Genomic DNA, 24,020 nt, shown 5'->3' with positions numbered 1-24,020 from the left:
GCCAACTGTCTTCTTTGCTGAAATCGTTGTAAAAAAACATAATTCTACTGACAATTCTTATTTCTTACATTTATTTCATTAACTTCGTTGCTTGATCATAGCAACCGCTGAATCACTGAATGCTGATTTCGCTTTTTTTTAATGTCCTACAGTAGCTTAATTTAGTTACATTTGAGACGACTACCATCTCTCGTCTTTAAACTGTACTATATTTTTAAAGCTGCTGCAAGGAAACATGTATTTTAGTATTATGCAAAAATGTTCAATATTTTCTCCATAACAACCATTAAACACCGAAATAGTTTGATTGAGTTAAAAGTATTACTATTCCGTTATTGTGTATGGCAATATGTTCAGGAGCTCAATAACAATGTCGAGGTCTGCTCGCCATAAGAGGGCCTCAGGAAAGCCTTGATGTAGTTTAGGGTGGAAGGACTGGCCTTCCCGAGGCCCACCTGTTACGTGCTTTCATGTTACCTTTTACGCAACTAATACCATCTAGGCGAAATTGCACATTGTTTTAAAGGTTGGACGACCTTAATATGTGATGTGGTGTCACAATCCTTCATGTTCTTCATCAAGTTTATTTTCAAGCTACACAATGTATTATTGTTGATGAGATATGGCTTTGCAGCAGTCCGTGCACTGAAAATTGGTATTGTCTTGTTGATATTTACAACTGCCATTGCATTTCATAACTCTGAAATGTCATCTCCCCCCACATTAGGATGAGATAATATAATTTTTTTTTAGGATCCCATATGTATTGCATGGTGCTTCATGTATGCAGGTCTTGTCATAGCAAATACCTTGTTGTGTGCACAAGTACATTATGGAGTTCATTGACCATATATGTGTTCTCTAGTTTCTGAATGAACTGCCCAGCTTGAATTTCCTTGACATTCTGTTTGTGTTCCCACCAGGGACTTGATAAATTAATATTTTGGCCAAAAAATCCAATATTTTCTTAGGACTGATAACTTTATTTGAAAATGTTATTTTCAGATGCTTTGTATAACCACGTATTAATATTTGTGTTAGTTTTTATTCCGATTTATTGTACCAACACTTTAAATTAAAATTCTCACTGTATTTGCATGCATGAAACAAGGAACCCATAAAAACGTACAGCTGTTGTATTGCTTGCTCAGATTGCAGCGTGATGGCCCATAAAGCATGCAAAGACAAAGTACCACCCTGTCCTATGAACAAGCTCAGGGTAAGGATATATTTGCTTTTTAAGTTAACCCGAATTATTATCAGTACAACGTACCATGCTTGTTTTCTTTCTAGAATCACTTAAATAGGTGAAGTATAAAATGAAAGTTGTGTAGTATTATTATGTTTACAAATATGAATGTGTGTTAGCATCAGTGATCTTAATGTTGTAATTTGTTCAATTGAAATATTGAATTTATAGTGGAGAATGAATGAGCACATTTCTGGGGAATACTTTTTGAAGCTACGTGTTCTTCATATACTCCTGAACAAGTCAGCATAATAATTTTCCTGCTATTGTTGGGCCATTAAAATATATCATCAGAAGTAAAGGGGATGTTCAGGGTGCAGTATCTTAATTTACCATGTTTTACTATATTTTTGCTACGCATGATTTGGCTTATATTCCAGATTTGAAAATTCTTAACAACTACAAAAATATAGTATCATTAATGGTTCTTTCCTTGTACTGATGTCCATGTATCCCTTGCAATACTAAATATAGTATTTCAAGTAAAAACCTTAACCTAACTAAAGGTTTCAGTCAAACATTGCCTTGGTTGTACAACATTATGCCTGCTGCTGCAGAAAGGCACCTTTAAGGGGGCATGTCATGTCACATTGGAGTATGAACAGTGTATGTTCTAATGTTTGCATTAGAATTGAGAAAGCAATCTTCTGTGCCACACCTCTTTAAGGAAGATCATAGTTCGGGGAGGCATCCCTAGCAACGGACTTGCTATCACGACACTTGTTTCCAAACATACATTCTGTTCACCTTTTAACAGCCAGGCCACCTACAGGTCATCTGATAACTGTGGCATCAACATTGAGTTTGTGTTTCACTTATGACATGTTCATTCTACCCCTACTTAAAACGGTCATTGTGTACATTTGATAAAACATTATACTGGTAGGAACCTTCTGGTTACACCAGCCCACAGGGGATTATTGTGTCCGTCGTGCAGGGAGGGGCTGGGTGGGGAGGGGCTGGGTGGGGGGTGGGAGGGGTGGGGGGTGGGGCTGGGTGGGGAGGGGCTGGTCACCCCGTGGTGCCCTTATGAAACTCAACGTTTAACCTACTCACGCCGGCTTGTGCCAGCCCTCAGTCAGGCATATTTGCGGAATACACCACGCCATCGTTGATCCTGGCCAGTGACCGAGCAACCCAACGTTCCTACCAGCTCCCTCCGCAGGAATGTGTTGTACAGGGCTCACAACTACAATAGCAGCTTGTATTGCATCATGTTACGCGAATGGGAGTTCAATTTGCCTTCAATTAATTTGTTGTTTTTGCAGGAAATTCCAAGCCCGATGCAACTTCCAGATACAGGAAAGCCTACTTTTGCAACTATCTCAAGTTTGTACCTTTTATTGGCTACGAAGCTTTTCTATGAGCATTTATAAATTGTCATAATTTCATTGTTAATATCAGTAATATTAACATTTGTGTTGGTGATATACATAAGTATAATATGGCTCTAACATGCATAACATTTCATGGCACATGCAGTGACGACCAACATTGTGGAATACATTTTCTGTTTAAACTCTGTCCACCGTTTATAAAGTGGCCAGATGACGCTTGACACGGCATACAAAGTAAAATGTGAAAGCGTTCAGAAACGTTGTATGATCCATTGTTACTTTCTATCAATAAAATATGAAATGGCATTACCAGTTATCCATTTATGACAATATTTTGGTTTGCATGTAAAAAGAAATAACTTTATTAAGTTTGATAATTGTTTTTTTTACCATTTTATCTGGCAACAAAACTGACACCTTTTTTTACAAGGAGTCATTTTTGCATTGACCACAATACCTGCGGTCGGAATGCAAAAAAATAACAACTCTGATAATGTATGCACTGTCCTTGAAATTGATTGGTTTATTAAACTTGTTGCTGATAAGACAAGATGCTACATTCTTTCAACACAATTGGAATAACATGGGTAAATAGAACACATACACAAACTACTGATAGCTACACATTGTTTTACTATACACGCCGCTTAGTGTTTGGTATTCTTTATAACATTTATACCAATTTTAATTATTTTAAGTGTGTTAATTGTGCTATGCGGGTGAAGCTTTGCCTTGATACTCAGTCTGATTGTAACATTATAATATTCTCAAACCGCAAAAAATGAAAAAATATTGCATACAATGTATGCCCCACAAAAATGTTGTATTTAATATTGTTACTGTATTTTTGCAAAGCAGTGCACTTAACCAGAAAGCATGGATCATTTCAGCATGTTTTTGTGCGTAAAACAAAATATTATGATCCTTATTCATGTGTTGATGGATTTAAACAAAAATATGCTACTTTTGTCAAAAAAACTGGAAAAATCCACTGCTCAAGTTTCCCCCCCCCCCCCATTACAAAAACAGCCCAATGCCTTCCGTCAGACATTTTAGTCGGGTTCATGCCATTGTCACCACACTTTTTACACCGTCTTGACAACCAGTGCATCGCACTAGTGTGGACTGTGACATGCAGTGTTCCTTACCTATTCACGTCCAGTTTTGGAAAGTTTGGATAAGGACCGAATATTATGGTTTATGTGTGTGTCAGGTTGGGTCAATTAATCCTGCAAAAAAACTTAAGACTATGAGTGTATGTCGAGTCAGGTAAAGTATATTTGGGGAACGCCAAAATACAAACAGTACAAAGACAAGGGAAGTATTTGGTGTTTGAACATCTTAACACTTGCTTTATTGCCAGAAACGTTAAAGCCGATTCTTTTTTTCATCATTTTGATACTGGCAAAAATGCCCCATATATATAACTGCTCAACTCGAGCTATTAATACTTTGATACTTGCATTGCCTTTGTACTGTGTTCACCTTTTGCCATTCTCTCGTCTAGCACCGCATGAGACAAGGCTGTAAAGAAGGCTGTTTCTGGTGTAGGCCAATCAATTTCAAAGACGATGCATATATTATCAGAGCATGTTTGTTTGCATGTTTTGCCACAAGTATGTGGGGTTAATGCAGACTTGATGCCTTGCAATAGATATATATATTTGGTGTTTGAACATCTTTACATAGAGGGTGAATCGTTCCCTTAACCAACCCACACCAACGAAACGCTTTGACTATCTCATTATGGACCATGTGCTTAGTACATTGTAATACTACATCAGGATCTACATCACTATGTCATGATATAAGTATTTACAATAAATAATTCTACCCAACCTGATCACAGAGTCACTGGCGAGAACAAAAGGAAAATAGATTTTAGTTTTTGATGGGTGGTGTCAAATCATGTTTTCTTCTTGGCAATGTTATGGGCAGCAGAGGGCAGTGCAGAAGAATCCATCGTTGTATTGTACTCATATGCTCCTGTGTCTGTGTTCCCTGCCTCCACCAACCTGCACTGACCAGCATAGTGAAGTACGATTAGTTAACCGGCTTAGTCTGTACAACATGGGGGAGGCCCTTTTCTAGCATTGAAATGACAAAAGGGCTGTACATGTGCTGAGAACTCATTTGAACTATGGCTGCACGAAAGGTTGTTGTGTTGTACCACATGTTGTTCAGCATAATGTCTCATGTTGCTGAATTCAATTCATGAATAAGCTGTGGAGCGAAACTTTGAGCATAATGCTGAACAACATGCGTTACAGCTTAGACACATCGGAGAACAAATGTAGTATCATGTAATGTTTCACTTCTGTGGCACAGGCTAAAATGACACCTGTTTTAACACTCCTATTTGTCCTTTTCTCGCACTTTTTGCAGTAACACCACAAAGGCGTGAGCGGCCACGCTCAGTCGTGCTACCAAATGAGGCAGCCGACTTAATGTTCTCGGACCGAAGTCATACCTTTCGTACCCCCATGAGCAGCTCCACACTCTCCAAGAGTGTGTCGACTATCAACATGGCAGGGTATGTTGACATCGCATTACACATCACTACATACCACTGATGTCAACCACATTGGTTATTGTATAGGCCACCACTCTGCACTGCAAGAAACATCTCACTGTGTACGACACCAAATCCTCACTTAATACCCGACTGTAAAACTCAGTGCTTGCTCCAATGCACAGTGGGTGAAATATGTAAAGGTATAGTCATGCTTAAACTTATTTACAGCCTACTGTGCCACTTGATGACCCATCGTGCAGCCTGAATAACCCACTCCATGGCTCACTACACATCCTTACTCAGACCCTTGTACCACAAACATATAATACGTAACAGAAAAGGCAGAGATTCATATGGAGGTGAGTGATAGGAGAGAGATTCATAAAGAGAGCCACAAGAGATAGAGATCTGAATTTATATGAGAGTAAGATGCATAAAAGATATTCATAAGAGAGACATGAGGTTTATCTTCAGCCTTGGGCTATATAAAAGATGAGCGATATATTCGGACAAGAAATATGACAGATATCTTTCGTCTGACATAAATATAATAGGGAGATATAAGCAATTAATTCAGAAGAGAAATGAGAGAGATTCATAAGCGAGTAAAGATGAATTAGATGAATTCAGAAGAGAGATATGAGAAAGATATATGTACAGAGATAAAATCATGCATGTTCCTATGTTCCTATGGTAGTCTCACTGAGGGTCACCGACTATGCCTGAACCCCCTGCATGTACAATTATCACAAATCTAATGTGGACCAAGATTATTAACTTGATACAATTTTATATCTGCAGCAGGCCATATTTAAGCCCCTATTTGGATTTGGTCTTTGGCCCATAGTTTGGTAGTTTGGACAACTCTGATTGACACATTTGGAATTCCAATGTATGTTCTGCTGCATGCACAACACACAAAAGAAACGTTCTCCAAGCGGCATTCGTTCTGCATGCACGTGTTGTGCACAATATGTCACTTAACAGGTGTATTGTGGAATGCACGTCATGGGTGCATATTGCAGGTGAATGTTCATCTGATATTTTTTTTAAGCAGGCAGATTAAAAACCACTGCAAAAAGCTGTTAATCGTTTTTTTTGTTAATATTTGTTCTTGTAAATTAGCTGACGTTTAGTCCATATGTAAACAACATATCCTAGCAATGAAAAGTATATAGTGTTATCAATATTTGTTGTTGTAAAAATATTATATTGGTATTCATGTTCTTAGGAGAACACAACTATTACTCAGTGCCGTAATGTATATTGTTAATGCTTGTTTACCCAATAAAGCCTTGCTGAGTTTCATGACTCTGTTTCCAGAAGGGTCCTGCTAGTGTTTGCAGTAGGGGATGAAGATTCTCATGTATTTTCCAACTGCATATAAACATACAATTATAACTCTATTGGCTCACACATTTAAGTCGGAATAATACAGGTCGGGTAGAGCATATACAAATCCATATGTACAATACACACACGATTTATAACAAGTAATGAAGTAATTCATGAACAGGTCCATCTGAACTGTAATTTGTAAAAAAAATTATGATACTGTTTTTACCCGATTACAGCGGGTATGCGGATATGGATAAGATGGATAAAGGTGTTCACACGCTTCTTGGGAACATGTCCCAGTCCATTGACTCCCTCGTCCTGGCACACCAGAACATTGGTGTCTCCATGGAGTCTTTGACGGATGAAGGTGAGATATTTTAGCTCTTTCATTTGTTTATTTTACATGTATATATGTAGTGGGTTTGTAGGGAGACTCAGTCTTCGTAGGAGGCAACACGTATTTATTATAACAACAATAACTCTAGGTCCCTAACATGAAGGGGTAATGGCCCCTTCTACCCACAACCTAAGGAGGTACGGCCTCTGGGCTATCGTGCCCTAACCACTGAGCTAATCACTCTGAGCCCTCTGCCTAGCGGGACCTAGGGGAGGCTGACCCGACCCAGCCAAGGTCCTCAGGTCTCACCCGCTGGCTCACACAGACCCGGCCCTGAGAAGAGGGCGTCGGGTTGGGGGATCCTCAGGGTCCTAGCCTATTGAGCGCTGGACTCACTGAGCCCCGGCCCTTATAAGGACGGCGGGACTTGGGGTCCAGGGTCCTATCTTCAGGTGGCTTCTGGGTCTTCGGCTTGAGGCGAACTGAGCTCAGCTGCTCTGGGGTCCATCTTTTATGGGGCTCCCAGGGTCACCCCGTTCCTGGCCACGCCCACCATCTGGAACCTTCTCAAGGGACCTGGATTATTGCGCAACCCCCCCCAGCCCCCCACCCGGGGCCCTGGGGTGTCCCCCTCCGGTTCTCAACCGTTCCCCCCCTCCCGGGATGCCTGAACCACGAGTCCTGCTTAGCACAGGCCGGACTCGCTATTGCCCCCTGTTGGCCCCTGACTGGAAGTACCTGCTCAACCAAAGTGGTGGCGGTGTATTACGCCCAACAATTACCCAGCACATTAATTTGAGATTATCTAACCAGCAAATACACAGATATACACATGTAAATATGCTATCTTTTGAATTTGTATAATGTAGAATAATTGTACTTTAAATTGTTAAACGGCTAAAGAGATTCTACAGAATCCATGTCAGTTTAAGGACTAATAATCACAGCCACAAAAAAGCCATCCTTCAACTGTGCAGATTACCGGTCTCTCAATCTATAGTATATGTGCATATATTAATTCACCACAATTACACTTGACTGAATTAGGTCCAGACTATTTTCTTACTTGCTTTGCTAAATTACTGGTAATGGAGCAAAGGCAATTAAAGTTGATGACAAACATATTCTCCTAAGCCTCCCGAAGAAAGTAAACATGTCTTCACAATGGGCCCTAACTTAGCTTAACAGGATTTTTATAAGTTATTTACCGAGTCTCAAGACTCATTCTCTAACAGTCATTATTTGGGATATTTGGTTGTTGCATTGAGACTTGTAAAACTTAAGAGTCTGTTTTAACTTGTATTTCTTACGGCCAAAACGCAGGATCTCGGCAGTGATATAATTCGGTTGTGTGACAGGCATTAGACCTGCTTGACATGAACAATTAAATAATACAAATATAACTGTGAAATAGAAATATTAAATTTTACAAAATATCAGAACATTAAAGTCTGCAAACAAAGAGTAAAGTAGAAAAAAGTTAAATGTGTAAAATAGTTCATGACGAAGAAATGTGTAGGAATTCAGATTAGTATACATTTTAGGGCACATTTTCAGTATTTGTTGTAACACTTATTGAATCATCCAGGATAGATTGTTAGGTTGAGGGTATATGAAGACATTTAAAGCTCCTCAAAGATTGTTTAAATAAAATAAGGTGGCAGACGACTATATGGGTACTCGAGATGAGGTGTTTTGGCACAATTTAAGCTGTAATTTATAAGTTTGATCTACTTTGTGTAAATGTTATAGTGTTATGAATGAGATTTTCCACGATTGCAGCAACATTTCTGAGAATTTGAAGTGTTTGCAAGGCACATTATACCTGTTTTACCTTCAATTGCAAAGGGTGATAATTGTTAACCTATAAAAAAATATTTGCGTTTTTGTATATATTTTAAAGTGATTTGTTTACTTTTCCTATAATTTGCACTCCAATTGTGTTTGGATTTTCTTTTCATTGCCACATTCTGAGCCGCCCCTGCTGGGCATCTGGGAAAAAGAGCTTGAATTGCACATCGGATTCCTCCAGTGTAAATAAATATTCTGATTCTATGTTTTATATATGTTTGAAAATCTTTTGATGACATCTGTTCAAGGAAGTGGTTTCAAAAGCAGGCTTTTATGCTTATGAATGTGAAAGTGAACTGTGGATCTCTCACTCCGACTATATGAGCCTATGGAAAATGCTGAGAGATTTCTAATTCGTCGCGCTTTTTTTTTTCCCTGGACTGGCGCAGGAGATATGCACTTGACAAATTTAATGTACGACTTTGAGATGGAACAGAAGCTATTTGAAGCTGAGTCATGGAGTGTGGCCATGGAGGAGAAGTTTGTCAAGAAGCAGAAGAAGGATATTGTCAGGAGGCAAGAAGTAATTTATGGTAAGGCAAAAGAGGAGTGCATAATACACACGTGGATAATGATCTGACACAATGGGGTTTAGTGCTAATAAAAACAAAATACATCCTTTTGTCAATACACTGCTTGATAAAGGCCCCTCCCTACAGCTTATAAATTGTATGGTTGTTTGTTGAACTTCTCTTGTCCCTTTTGTAGCCAATATATATTATTTGACTATACCTCACCACATTGGGGGCAGTGTGCCCAGGAATTGAACCCATATCACCAGGTTCATAGCACAATCTGTTAACCAATGTACCAGCAGTCCCCCCCCTCCCAGTGCCCTTGAGACCCAAAGAAACTTGGTTCAACCCTGAGTAAAGATTTCTGCAGTTTAACATAATGTTTTATAGATATAGTACGTGTAAATAGCTTTTTTCAACTGCTGTAAATGTCACATGGGACCTTTCCTGCCAGTATTAAAATATAACAACAGGTTTTACCCTTTTTGGCAATAAAACAGGCGCCAAGATGTTAAAACATCAAACAGAAACCTTATTCAAGGAATCCTGTTTGCATAAACCACACGTACCTGTGGTGAACATGCAAACAAAAAACATGCTATGATAATTATATATGCATTGTTATATGCATAATATATGTGTAGTGAGTTCAGCTGAGTCGCAGACTTACTCTTTGGAGGCAGCACATTTATTAACACCACCACACAGGGTAACTACTGCCCCTTTATAGAATAACAACCTATGGTGGTGATCACCAGGCTAACTACACTAATTACACCGTATCTAACTACAATGGACCCCCCGCTTGGGTCCCAGTCCACGTGTTGGAGACTATGTAGGACATAGAACGTAGACTAAGGTTTCTTCAGGATGAACAACAGCGCCGGTCCCTCTGGGGGACCCGGTTTTTATCCTCTGTGGCGTGGCTGGCTCTGCCCTTGGCCACGACCACCTTCCAGAATCCTCGAGCAGAATCTCGACCCTGACTGCGGTGGTTGGTTGGCCTCCAAAGTCTCATATTAGTCTGTTCCCGAGGACCGCCATGAACAATTAATATTTTTGCGATAAGAGAGTAACAAATTAAAAATTCAAGTTAAATTGGTATTCATTTTGAATAGCAGAATGATTGAGGTATCATTTCATAATTGCTATATTTTATTTGTGTGTAATCATTTAGTGAATTCGTCTGCTTATTTTGTTCCAACAATTGGTATTCTTTTAAATCCACGGTTATACCATTGAGTCCATAATGTGAAGGGCAGAGTTTTTATCTTTGTGTGTGACATCTGCAACATCATCCTCTTTGTCTAAGAGACGGCCTCATTGCTGGGCTATATGCCTTTTGGCTGTAGATATGTTAAATCTTTAAAAACGGCTTCAAACAAATGTTCATGCCATGTAAATACCATTTCCAATTTATTATGAATAACATTCCACTCGTTTAGCAATTGTAACAATACTATCATAGAGTTAGGAAAAATACCTGTAGATGGCAGCATTGATTCGAGGAACACATTTTTACCAAGGTACAAAGCCTAATATATGAGAAGTGCTGACATGTATACTTAAGGTGGTGACATGACAATCCTGTTGAGATACTCGGCCACCAAGCAGTGACCCTCAGCCGCCAGGTCACAAGTCGTTCTTAGGGGATCAAGGTTCCTCAAAATATAATAAAAATTGTATTTCTAAATCACTCTTCCATATGAGCTCATGGACGCTTTCCTCCCTCTTCTGCAAATCATTGATAGTTTTAATGTCTTTCACGTCAATGTGGCTTGTTGGTTTAAAAAATTGTCTGTCATGATTGATTTTCATAAGATGACTTTGCAAAGTTGCTACTTTTATGGCTGCGATATATAATTTAAAGGTACATAAGTAGTTAACGCGTGTGTAAGAGAGTTGAATCAAACAGGACGTAACCTTTGCTCCTAGGCTAAGGGCCTTCAAAGAGACGATCTTTCATAGTAGTATTTGATTAAATACGTAAATTGTATCTCATTGGCACATTGAGGCTTTATAATCCAATGCTACTGGTACACTAATTGTATGAGCAGGAGCCATTCGTGATTATTTTCAATGGTATATATAATTTAACATTATATTCTGCATTGTAACGTTTTGCTCCATTCTAAGTAAAAAGGAGCCAACAAGAATAGGATTGAAGGGTGTTGAGTTCTTTGAAAGGGAAATGCATGAAACCTTGCCTCGTCTTATAGTCTTAGCCATATTAATTGTATTTCCCGGAGCAAGGGGTGGCACTGAAGGGTAATGGCTATGATGTGGAAGTAAATGTGTCACGTGTCTGAGTGTAACAGATTGAATAAGGGTTATGTTTGCATGTGAGCCCAGTGTAGAGTAATGGCCCGGGAAGAGGGAGAGTCATGTGACATGTTTACGAGTGTATAAGGGGGGGGGGGAGTTAATTGCACGTCACATGCACAATACTTGTGACTCAGACGGACCTGCCTTGTAATCACATTTCTCTTGAAAATGTGTACCTGTTCTGTTTGTATTATACATTTGTGGTAAATTTGATTGTGTAAATATTGATATGGCTAATTACACAATCTAACCTCTCTTATCTTGTTCTATACAAATACAATTATTTGCCAAGGCTGGGGAGATCTATATTCAGTGAATGATCAATGATTTCCAGAGAAGTTTAATGGTGGATAAAAACAAACGGAAGCATCATCACCTAAGTTCAAATAATGTTGCGTGGACAAGGGAGTTCACTTGCTTTATATGATAAAATACTGTCATTATTACCACCAAATGCAACGTCATGAACTATAAAGCGGGTTCTGGGGCTTCTTGGTGTGCCTCATCATCGAATGTGTAATAAATGACATGTTGTGGCTTGGGTGTCAAATGTTTTGGCAGACATCTCAATATTAAGCATTAGATTGCCACATGGAATGAACACAAATATCCCACGAGTTAATTATGGCATTCGATGACCATCTGCTCCTTGTATGAGCTTCAATTCACCTATGACACAGCTTGAGAGCATCATCACCAGGAAGTGCAGGACCTCCAGTGTTCACGATCGTGAATCATGGGAGTGGAGTGGTCAAGCAGTGGCTAGTACACTGCGCTATCAATCCAGTAACCTGAGTTTAATTCCGGACGGCGGCTAACGTCTTTGTGGGAGATATCTGATCTGGTTCCTGGATTTCCCCCCTCACCATCGAACATGGTATGGGGAGACCTTGATCCAGCAGTGGATTGAGAAAGGGCTGTAAAAATATCAACTTTTACCCATGAAAATAAAAGATATGGCGAGTAAGCACTCTATAACCAGTTGACATTTGACCATTTTTACTTGTATATATTGTATACGCAAGCATTGTTTAGCAGTCCGCACACTAGACTTTGGGTCATTTTTATTAGTAAATAAGTCTTTCAGTCAATCATGCCTCGAGCAGATCATTCCAGTGGCTCCTGCAATGGAATATTTACCCCACTTCCTTAGTTGGCATGTGGGAGGAAACGTGGGAGGAAACATTCCACAGAGTAAGCTCAATATAATATAATTCAGCCCCCAATGTTCTGCAATGTCATCTACTGCCCACCTCATTGCTCTGACGGCAAGTTTACATGCATGATAATTTCAGTGCAACATACCAATTTCACCTCCAAAATGCTGAATTATGGGTTTGTGCCACCAATTTAAAGTTGTATTCCCAATTCACAGAGTTGTCTATAAAGTAATTTGGTACATTATGGACAACTTGAGTCATTTCATTATAGTTACGGCTCATAGATGTGTGTTTGTTGTGTATTTAATTTTGTATGCAAGTAATGAAATGGGATATATACCTTAAATTTGGATATCATACTTTTATTAAGTCCCTCACACCTATATACCTAAACAGATGTTGCCTATTTTCACAATTCTAAGTCCCATCTACATCGTATTGAATATTACAATGGAATATTTCTCGTCCCAGAGAGATAATTTCTCACGATATGACCCATTTTCTTAATGCTCCAGACAAAAGAGTTAATTTCACCTGGCCAGGGTGATAAATTATGGCTTTGTAAATGCATCACATGACATATTAGTAACTGCGATGCCCTCTCTATCTTCATATTGCTCGATCGGTTTTCATTATTAAATCATGAGTGGCCACAGAAAAAACTATTGACCTCCATTCTCTGCTCCATAATGATAGAAGTAACACATACTGTTGTTGCCAATTTGCATGGTACTGTATATATTTAAATTACATTCATGGCTTTGTTTGGGAACAGAGCTGATACAGACGGAGATGAACTATGTGAGGACACTGCGTATCCTGTCCGAGGTGTACCGGAAAGGCCTTCAGAACGATGTGCAGCTAGATCAAGTTGTGGTGGATCGTATCTTCCCCCGGCTTGATGAGCTCAGTACATTTCACACGCAGTTCCTACACACCCTGTTGGCCCGTCAGAAGGACAGTCTGCAGCCAGACAGCCAGCAAAACTTTGTCATTCATCACATCGGAGACCTTCTGCTCGAACAGGTTTGTAATTTATCGCTTCAGAATTATTATCAGTTGAACTTTAAGTATCATTTGAAAGTATGTTCAATGTATGCAATCAGATGTTCAAGAATATAGCATGTTGTACAGACGTACATAGGTAATATATGACTACTGCAGTCGACCAATAACCTGGAAAATTTTCAATAAATACTCAGTGAGTATATGTGCCATAGTAAGTGAGATTTTGTTGAAGATTAACTTTGTTTGGTGCCACTGGTTGTACAGAAAACAGGATGATTTCCTTAAAAATCCGTCGCTTGCAAAGATAAATATCAAAAGTGTATTTGTAGCTGTAATTTGACTTAAGCTGTAATTTGTTATGCTCTGCTGTTCATAATGATGCATTCACATTTAATGGCGAGGAATTGATAGTGTTAAGGGATGTAAAAAATTGGAAGGTAATCTCAAAACAATGGTTTATGAGGACTTATATAGTGTATTGTGTTTGATTAATTGCAGTTTAGTAATCAGAAGAGTAAATTTTTGTGTTTTTGCACAGTTTACAGGTGATCTGGGTGGGAAGATGAAGGATTTGTATGGGGCCTTCTGCAGTAAACAGAGTGAGTCCGTCACTAATTTCAAGGAACTTCTGACCAAAGATAAGAAGATGCAGATTTTCGTGCGGGTACGTGCTGTCTTAGTGAAATTGAAAATCCACACGATACACACGAGTCACATGTATTGCATTTGAATAAACGTTGCTCATTTTACGTTTTGTAATTTTGTTTCAATTTCACATGGTTGATTATTGACCCTAGGACATGACAAAACTACTGTGAGCTGACATGTTTGGCTGGCGACTGTGCCCCATGCAGAAGCAGAGTAAGAATCCACAAGTGCGGCGGAAGGGCTTCCTGGAGTGCGTGCTTCTCGTTACGCAGCGAATCACCAAGTACCCTCCACTCCTCGATCGTATTCTCAAGTACACAAAAGGTGCATGACTTTACACGTCACGTGATGACATCGAGGTTTGCCGACTTTTCCCATTTCCAAAATAATATACAAGTTGGGGACGGGTTGGCGGGGAGTGAAATGATTCGTAAGTCATGGGCAGAAAATAAACAGACGAAAGTCATAGAGAAATCTGCGAGAGAAAAAAATCCCTTACAGAGTGCAAGTGTGCTCTGCTTTATGCATTGCTTCATGATGTGTCGTAGTGAATACATTTCATGGGGCATTGAGTGGACACTGTACGGCAAGGTTGAAAACCAGTAAATCTTATCATATGACCGGATGCTTGGCAACCCTGTTTGACAGAAGAAAATACTGAGATGCTGATATGTTACATTATAACCAGAACATCGCACAGGATACACTTTATTATTTAGAGGTGATGGTGTACATGGTTGATGGTTCAAGCCATAATCTAGTTGTTGCAGAAGAGCAAAGCCGGGGAAATAAATAACAAAGATGTGCATGTTAATATTTTGCCCCAGTTAAGTTTTAAGATTCCCTAATGTAACATTATTGCATTTTACAAAAGAGATCCTACAGTCAAAAATCCATCTGCATGGAGAAAATGTTTTTTAGTCCATTGTGCCTTACAGAGAGCACGTGTGCCCTGCTCTATCCATTGCCCCATGTCATGCTGTCATAGTTCATATTTGTCATGTGGCAAACGTGCAAACAAAGCAGACCCTGTGACATTGGGTGAAGACATGTGTGGTCATATGAAGAGGCCATATAGAAGGGGTACATGAAGCCGTAATTGCGTTGGACAATGTCGTACAGTCTCATTAGTTATGTGACTTGGTATGTACATGACACCCAGAGGCTTTGGAACGCCTTCCAGTTCAGAACGTTGCAGACTAAAATAAGTTTTCATCTTCCCTGTCGAGATATGTGGGAGAGAGTTGTCTGTGGATGAGGATGGAGGAAAGCATAGCAAGAAAAGAAATGTGTGGGGCGTTAGAGCAGTGTGGAGGAGATTACTTAGAATTAAAATTATGGACAACTGAAGTACTATTATTCCAGCATTTGATTGACACTTGCAAAGCTCTTTCTGGCTATGGTGATCCACAATATTGAAGGAGTGGTTGGTAGATTTGTGTGACACAGCCACTTAGAGGGCAATTAAGTGCCTGGAGGTACAGCATGGCCGGTAAGTGGCTGTCCAGTCTGAGTGCTATCCCATTGCTCAAATTGAAATCGACCGAACAGGCATATACGTATTTAGGTACCCTGTCCGGTTTACCCCACATTCTTTGTGAGGTTTTACTTATATAAAATTTAGGAATTGAAGTTGTCATGCATTAAAAAAAATGTTTCATCTACTTCATATGTAATTTTTTTTTCTCCATGCCCTGTTTTGTCTCACAGAGGGCATCTCGGAGCATATGCACCTGACACGTGCAGTGTCCTCGCTTCGTGCCATCCTGAGCAATGTGGATGAGCAGGTCAGCCAATACCGCAAGCAGCAGCGCCTAGAGGAGCTGGTTGGGCGCATCGAGGCCAAGGCGCACACAACCTTCAAGAGTGGCCTTCCCTTCAATCGCGATGACATGGTTGCCAAGGAGCTGATCCATGACGGACCACTAGTGGGAAAGATGGCTCCAGGCCGCACAAAAGGTACGCTGACACTTCCTAACTTTGGGCTAGTAACTATGTGTCGATTCGCCGATTAAAAAGATATTTACTCTTAGGATAAATGCCTAGATTAAATTATTTGCATTCGTATATATAATTGGGTCATGCAAACCCTGCAACCACTATCGGCACCTCACTCACTCCAAGAGTAAAAGTGATGTGTATTTCACTCGGATTCACACCACATCACGAATTAATTGGGTTGCAAAGGGAGAGTTATTACAGAGGATTCCTGCTTTGTTACCAATCTGTGGTTGATTATTGTACGTTCTATCCATTATAATACGCCAGTTGTGGATCAAACAGATCTCGTATCATTTAAGGCAGTGCACAAAAAATCATTAAACAGTGGTTTGTAGTATATTGACAGCATGAAACTTTGAAAATGTTAAAATGTATTATTTTAGGCATTTTTACTTTGATGTTTACGATACTTTTGCAATTAATTTTCATATCAAAAATAATTCACAGTTAAACTTTTGTCACTGAAGAAGCGGTTCATCCCTTCCCAGAGGGGGTGATCAGACCAATTGTGGACAGGATTAATCACATATTAGATCGTTGGATTGTGTCTCTGTAATGCGTAGGTTGCTTAACATCATACTATATCTTAGTTTAATTTTCCTTTGGAATAACTTTTTTTTTCTCCAATTGAATTAATTTATTTCAAATATTGTTTTGTTTTTAGGTTTTATATGTCTAGGCAGTTACATTTGCTGTCTTTACTGTTGAACTGAGTTAACTGTAATCATTCTATTTCTATTGTAAAATTTGTATGATTTACAGTTTACATAAACTTAATTACATATTGGCTTGTATATATTTAAATGATTTGCATGTGTATAGTGACTTTGAGCGTTTGTTTTGAATATGATTTAATGCTTTTCATCAGTTTATTAAAAGCTATTCTGGAAAGGGTGCTATATAAATCCTAAATAGAATAGAATTCTTCTCAAATCTCCACAGCAAAGGAGTTGGGTTTTAAATGGTCGCTTGCCTAGTTAAAGTTATTGTGTCTTTTACAGATATCCATGCTGTGCTGCTGAAGGATTGCTTGATCTTCTTGCAAGAGAAAGACCAGAAATACGTCTTTGCGTCACTGGTACATACTGTTATAATGATGTTATTGTGTATGTGCGTACCAGTGGTCGATTCAACTCAATTTAGTACCTGGTTCAGTATGTAAACATCACCACTCGGAAACCAAAGCCGACCTGTCGTGGTGCTGGCCACCCACCCAATTGTGTGCCGTGCCGGCCTTCATAGGTGCTCACTAACAGCACTTGCCCCCAAAAGTCTTGTTAAGGCTATATGGGGGATCTTTATCTCTGACTATAAATGTGTTAATGGGGAGCAGTGGTTATTTAACACCATCATTCAGTGTTACATTCTTGGTCATGCTTATTTGCAGTCAAACCTAATTAATAAAACTGGCTTGGGTCTTCTTGAGTTATCTGCCTAAATGGAGGTTCTTGGCCGCAAGCCTTCTCCATCCAGTATCAACTTGTGATTTTTTTTAATTTCCCAAAACGACTCTCTTTTATCTCATCTAATCTCATGGACCTCCACGAAGTACTCAACCTATATTGAGTGCTCAGAATTAGCACCTGGGAAGAAAACTTCTGAAATGGTGCTGGACCCACCATGCTCTCGTGTATAACCGTGCCATCCTTATATAAATATCACATCCATATGTTTGCATTAGAATATATATTAATTTTAACACAATAAATCTTGCTTTCTATAAATAGCTGTAACTTTGACATACGATATATATTATAGCTCAGCATAGTTAATTGCATCGTTAGCGTTTGATTCATTCTAATGAGCCACAAATTCATAGAAGTTGACCAAGTGAGCTGTGTTGCATGACGTAAAAATGTGCTCTGCGCGTGCGTATACAAAGTTTCCAGTACATGTGTGTCTACAACACCGGTGTTGGGGGGATATCCCTGTGAACTCGCCAAGATATTTTGCCGTTAACTGCACAGGATCAAATGCCAGCGGCCATCTCTCTCCAAAAGCTGCTCGTGCGGCCAATGGCAAACCAAAGCTGTGGGCTCTTCCTCATCAACACAACACCTCCAGAACCTCGGATGTTTGAGGTTTTTGCCAACAAGCGGGAAGTGAGAAACACGTGGTACACTCTGCTACGGCAGGCTGTTGATAGGTGAGAACGACTGAAAAGGCATGACACACGTTAGTAAAGGGCCATGTCTTTGACAAAAAGAATACTGGCACAACACCAGCGTTGGGTGTCTGGGTGGAAAGGGTAGTGGTTAAAAATACCTTTGTGCAGCATGATGCATTCTTAATACAGGTGTTTTTGGGTTGTATCACATTAAAACTGATGTATTCTCATGTATTCCAATGGACTGCAAGAAACGTGTTTTAGAACTTGCAATTGATGCTATGATACTGCCATCGTGTAATGGTTTATACACAGGACTTGCAATCTATAAGTCACCATTCGATCTCCTGCTGTGGAAGCTGAAACAACGGACAAGTTTCTTATATCCCTCGATCTGTCCACCGGCAGTATAAATGGGTACATCACAGTTAGTTGATCGGCAGGTCAATCAACCGATCAAATATCTGATCGGCATGGAAGAGAAGGCCAAATACCCTATAGTGAAGGCCCTTCAACCAACAATGGCATGAGCATTTGCAGGGCTGCAAATTTACCTTTTAACTTAAAAAACACATTACAATTAATGCTTTTTTTCAGGTGCACTTTGGAGAGTAAAAATGATAACGCAGAAATCATGCCACCAAAATACTTTCAAGGTAACGTTTGACGTAGTCAATTTTTTATGCACACTATACATGTTTCAGTTAAGCTTTAATGGTTAAAAAACAAAATGATTTCTTACTCTTGACTGAAAATACATTTCCTTATCCACATCAACGAACATTGCAGAGCTACTGAAAAATATGCCATCTAACATTTCAGATAGTGGTCATTACCGTAAGTGAATTTATTAAGTTAATACACATCACCCCATTTCCCGTTGTGGTTATTAGTATTTGAATAAAACCCTTGTCCATCCTATTAACCATATTTACAACTCTCAATTGAAACTACAGGGTGTTCTAAAGGTTATCAACCATTTTTAAGAATTATAATTTGACTTATTTTTAAGCTGTATAACTGAAATGTTGGGCACATTCCTTATATATTTGAGTTTATTTAAACCGTCAAGCTTTTACTAATCCTTGGCTGCACATAACTGAAGGATTGAAAAATATCGCATTCAATATTTTTATGAACACTTGGGACTCTCTCAAATCTCAGGATGATCAGTGTGGACATGTAGAAGAATGGCACTCAAGATAATATCATCATGTTACTAAGTATATGTGTGTGCATGAACAGTTGTATTGACCTAACTCAAAATACTGACAATTCATTGATACCATTTGTGAACACCCTGTGTAAGGTCTTTGCAAGAAGTCCAATTGACCAACACATAAAATATATCGTCGGTACAGAAAACTAAATAAAAAATGAAATTGACGTAGGCTGCTGTGTATTACGTGTATGTCTGTATTTATTTGCAGGGAGCATGGAAAGCTTGGTGATGCAAGAGTGTGTGCCAGGCGAGAGGCCACGGTCTTGGGCGAAGGTGTCATCGCCAACTGAGGTCATGGATCACAGCCGTGTGAGGCTGTCCTCTGACTACGAGGCATTGAGGGGTAGAAATCCAGGTACTGGGCCTCTGCTGCTCTACATGCCACAAGCATCTTATCCAGACGATACTTTTATTATATATTAGCAGATCTATGCTGCTGTTGTTGCAAGTTAAAAGTGACATGTGCGTGTATATAACCGTAACATGAAATTGCTTCTGTACCACGTACTGTATACACAATACAAAAACATTAGAAGTGGAAGTGCATGAATTGAAAAGAAAACCAACTATCCATCCGTATATTGTATGCTGAACTTCTATCGCAACCATGCTTATTGGAGATCGTTAAAGCTTGTTCTATTAGAAACTATGCAGCACAGAAAACATTGGTCTCGTGCTCATCAGACTCATTTTAAAACCACATTTACAACAAAGCAACAATTAATAGTGTGTTTGCTTGTGTGTATACAAATGATGTAACTTTTTTAAACATACCACCCTAACCCTGCCAATTGTTTGACCATTTGAGACTCGGTGATAAGTGCTTGTATAATGATGCCAGCCCTGGTCTATTATGTTTTAAAGCTGGAAATGGCAAATGTTGACCTTTAATGTTGGCAAGAAATATTTATCTTACAAAAAACTTTTCTTTTTCTTTTATACTGCATATATCGCTACATAATACATCTTATCTGCCTATTCAGCTTATTCCACAAGTGCAGTTGCAACATGCTGAATGTAACTTGACATCGTGTTCAAAAGCAGTGGTCTTCCTTTGCTCTGTCGTGTTACTGACCTGAAAACATTTTATATTCACCTAATTTCAGCAAGCAAAGTCAATGAGCCACTATGGTTTCGTGATGTCATCCATTTATATTTATCGCAGAGGTGGTATGCACCGTCACGTTCTGTATGGCATGATGTAGAGTGCGTCGTATCTCGATGTGCCAATAATTTCTCTGTCACCAATTTACCATGGACTGAATACATTTCATACTTAAAAGTCTAATTTTTACTGTTACAGAGGAAAATCTCCACCGTAGCTGCAACAGCATGGGAAAAATAAAATGTTTGTGCTGCTGACAACCTTGTCTTTTAATTTTGACTCTTAAAAGAATTTAATATGTCTCCGAGTTGATTGATGAGAGAGTTGTGGATAAGCGACGTAATGTATATACAATATATGCATTTAAATGCAGAACAAATTTTCCTCGGCCACATTGCCAAGATATGAGAAACTCAATTTGATGTAATCATGTATATTATATAGAATGTCTGTGCCTTATAAAAAAAGTGTCCTAACAAAGTGTTTTATTCTCATTCTAGATCCAGTACCAACTGATACCAACACATACCTATCTAAGGCCATGGAAATTCTTGAATATGAAGAGGTAACGTTCCTGATTTATTCATAAAGTAATCCTTTCTTTGTAATTAGCTTTCTTCAGAACAGTTTTTAATAATTCTAGTGTGGTAAAAAAGTACCCATTGGTTCTTTATCAGCTTCAGTCAAAAACGAATAAACAATATCATCCTGTCCGATGATGTGTTCCATGCTTTGAACCTGACCTTGATCATCGATACTGTCTGTCGGTACCGTCTTTAGGATGTGGAGCTGATCGATACGTACGTTCGTGGACCAAGTGATGGTTCAAATGATGTTTTGGTGGAGTCAATGGAGGAGCTTTCAAACAAAATCAAGAAAGAGCTTCTCCTTGGAACCAGTAAGGATGCAACTTGGGAACAAGTAGCCCAGGAAGACCAAGAAACAGTTGCAGATTCAGCAGTTGAGGCCAAATTTAGAGAGGTGCCAAGTGACCCTGTATCTGATCACACTATACCATTACGCCCAACAGTAGATCAGAGCTCCCAAACGACTGATTCGGAAGAGACAAAGCAAGAAAATAGCTTCGATGTGTCTGAAGCATTGTTAAAAGAAAACTGGACTAAACTACAAAAAGAACAAAAAATACTTGATGAAGAAAAAGCAAAGGTTGAAGAAGAGAAAGTAAAACTGGCAAATAAATTAGAAAGATTGAGGCTGGAAGAGGCCAAAGTTGATCAGTTTGCTGTGGAACTGCAGGAGCAAAGGACATTGCTTGCTATTGAGAGGGAATGCATTCGGAATGAACGCACTGTGCTGGAGAACAAAATTGCCAAGTTGAAAGAGGACCCTTCCTGTAAGGTGATACACTTTCTGGAAAAGAAGGCACTTGAGAGTGACAATACCGGTTGGCAACAAGATCTGATGAAACTTATTAGTCGCCAATACAATCTCAAGGTGGTTACAAAAGATGAAGATACAGAAAGTGACATGGATAACGGCAAAGGTGCCGACAAAGAGGATAACAGTTCTATTATGATTGTTAATGTTGAAGAAAGTGAAGAAAAGCGTGAGGATGTCGATGTTGAAGAGGATACAGTGGACACATGGCAGAATGAGAATCGGATGGTAATAAGTAAAGATCCCTGTAAAGTAGAACCAGTAAGTGAACAAAAGTTGGAAGTAGATGAAGATGCAAAAGACATGTTTGAGATGGAATTTGCAGTAAATAAAGGAACGAGTTTGGAATCAACTGACATACACAGAGTAGAAATAGCCATATTAAAAGAGGATGCTATTGAAAATGAAATGAAAGAAATTATTTTGGAAGGTGAAAGAGGCACTGCGTCTCAGCAACTTGAGTCAGAAGTAGAAAATGAAATAGAAAATAACACGATTGCCGATCTTTTGATATTAGAACAGGAAACAGAGCCAGTGTCAAATTTATTGCGGCATGTAAGTGAGAAGGTTGCTGAAGAAAATGAATGTGGAGATTCTGCAGAAATGTGTGCAGAAGATGCAGCAGAAACTGAATGTGATCTGAAATTGTGTACACAGGTAACAGAAGACACTACGAGTGAGGCTTTGTCAGCAGAGGTATTTGAGCTTGAAATTGATTCTTCAGTAAAAAAACAGCAAGTGACCAGAAGTACATTCCGCCCAGATGGCTTCTTAAAAAAGAGAAATTCAGAAAAACGTGGTAAAGGGTCACAGTCTAGTGATCAGACTGGTGATCAGCTAAATGAAGAGGAAGGGCAAATAAACAGAGATGCAGAAGAGCTGGAGACACACACGGAAGATCATAGTTTGTTCAATCCTGAGAAAGAATTGCTTCAGGATTTAGAGTCTTGTCAACCTCCTATGCCAGAAGCGCATTGTCAGCCTACGACAAAAGCTGAACTTGATATAATCGGCGACTCAACCTCTAACTTCATGCATGAAACTGTCACAGAAGACATCAGTGTGAACACTAAAGAGACAAAGGAAAATATGTCTGACTTTGAAACCATTGAGACAGACCAGGATGACGTTAATAATCAGTCGTCAGAAGCTTCAGAAAGTTTGGTAGTTGAAGAAAAAGGGTCTGATGTCGACAAATGTATGAGTCCGAGTAGAAACAAAGAAGCCACAGATTCAGCAGGAGTACGGCCAACAGACCAAGGTGATGAATCGAACATATCTGTGACTCTGAACCAAAGTGAACAAACAGAGCTTGAGCCCCGTGCTGTGGATATTTCACCAGTTGATGGTGATTTTGTACAAGGGTTGGTGGATCAGGATGGAATGAGCTGTGCAGGTGAGCACACTGCTAGACATTTGTATTCTTATGTAAAAAACTAATTTTATATTGATATATGATCTTGTTGAGACAATGATGTTACTCTCTTGCACCGTATTTTTTCCACGCGTAAATATTGCAGGAAACCACTTGGAATGTTAAATGTTTACGACAAGTGCTGTTGCCAATGTCGTCATTGATATTGCTTACATTTAACCAGGTAGCCTTTTGTGACCAATATGATTCATAGTTGATTTGTTGGGTCTGATTTGTACGAATAAAATGCCAATGTGTGTCGGCATTCACGTTGCCTTCGAATTTCTAACAAAATTCGTTAGGCTCACGTCTTTGGCAAAAGCCCTTCTTTGGGCGAGAGGTCCATTCCATTTCCTGTGATATCGGTCCATTGCATTTGTGTAATTAAATGAATATATTTTAAACAATCGTGTGATACATGAAACAATGGGTGTATTATATATTGAGAGTGATGTTGAAAAGCATGATGTTAATTGCCCTTGTTGTCACC

The 24,020-nt window shown here is 39.2% G+C and overlaps 1 protein-coding gene across 17 annotated transcripts in view; it reads left to right on the top strand.

Annotated features, from left to right (window-relative positions):
• Positions 1-24,020, top strand: part of LOC144738116 (uncharacterized) — a 195,549-nt gene that overhangs the window by 170,479 nt on the left and 1,050 nt on the right. For all 17 annotated transcript variants that reach the window (XM_078621146.1, XM_078621101.1, XM_078621057.1 and 14 more), the window contains 15 exons: positions 1,152-1,219; positions 2,518-2,578; positions 4,972-5,119; positions 6,676-6,806; positions 9,017-9,160; positions 13,403-13,653; positions 14,174-14,299; positions 14,490-14,607; positions 15,994-16,242; positions 17,286-17,362; positions 18,252-18,430; positions 18,989-19,047; positions 19,822-19,968; positions 21,219-21,283; positions 21,499-23,512. In XM_078621146.1, coding sequence (XP_078477272.1) covers positions 1,152-1,219; positions 2,518-2,578; positions 4,972-5,119; positions 6,676-6,806; positions 9,017-9,160; positions 13,403-13,653; positions 14,174-14,299; positions 14,490-14,607; positions 15,994-16,242; positions 17,286-17,362; positions 18,252-18,430; positions 18,989-19,047; positions 19,822-19,968; positions 21,219-21,283; positions 21,499-23,512 — 3,837 coding nt within the window. The remainder of the gene's footprint in view (positions 1-1,151; positions 1,220-2,517; positions 2,579-4,971; positions 5,120-6,675; positions 6,807-9,016; positions 9,161-13,402; positions 13,654-14,173; positions 14,300-14,489; positions 14,608-15,993; positions 16,243-17,285; positions 17,363-18,251; positions 18,431-18,988; positions 19,048-19,821; positions 19,969-21,218; positions 21,284-21,498; positions 23,513-24,020) is intronic.

The sequence above is a fragment of the Lampetra planeri genome, chromosome 3 (assembly GCF_965212315.1).
Source record: "Lampetra planeri chromosome 3, kcLamPlan1.2.h2, whole genome shotgun sequence".
NCBI lineage: Eukaryota > Metazoa > Chordata > Hyperoartia > Petromyzontiformes > Petromyzontidae > Lampetra > Lampetra planeri.
Note: the sequence above shows the minus strand (reverse complement) of the source record. Positions and strands in the feature narration are given on the sequence as shown.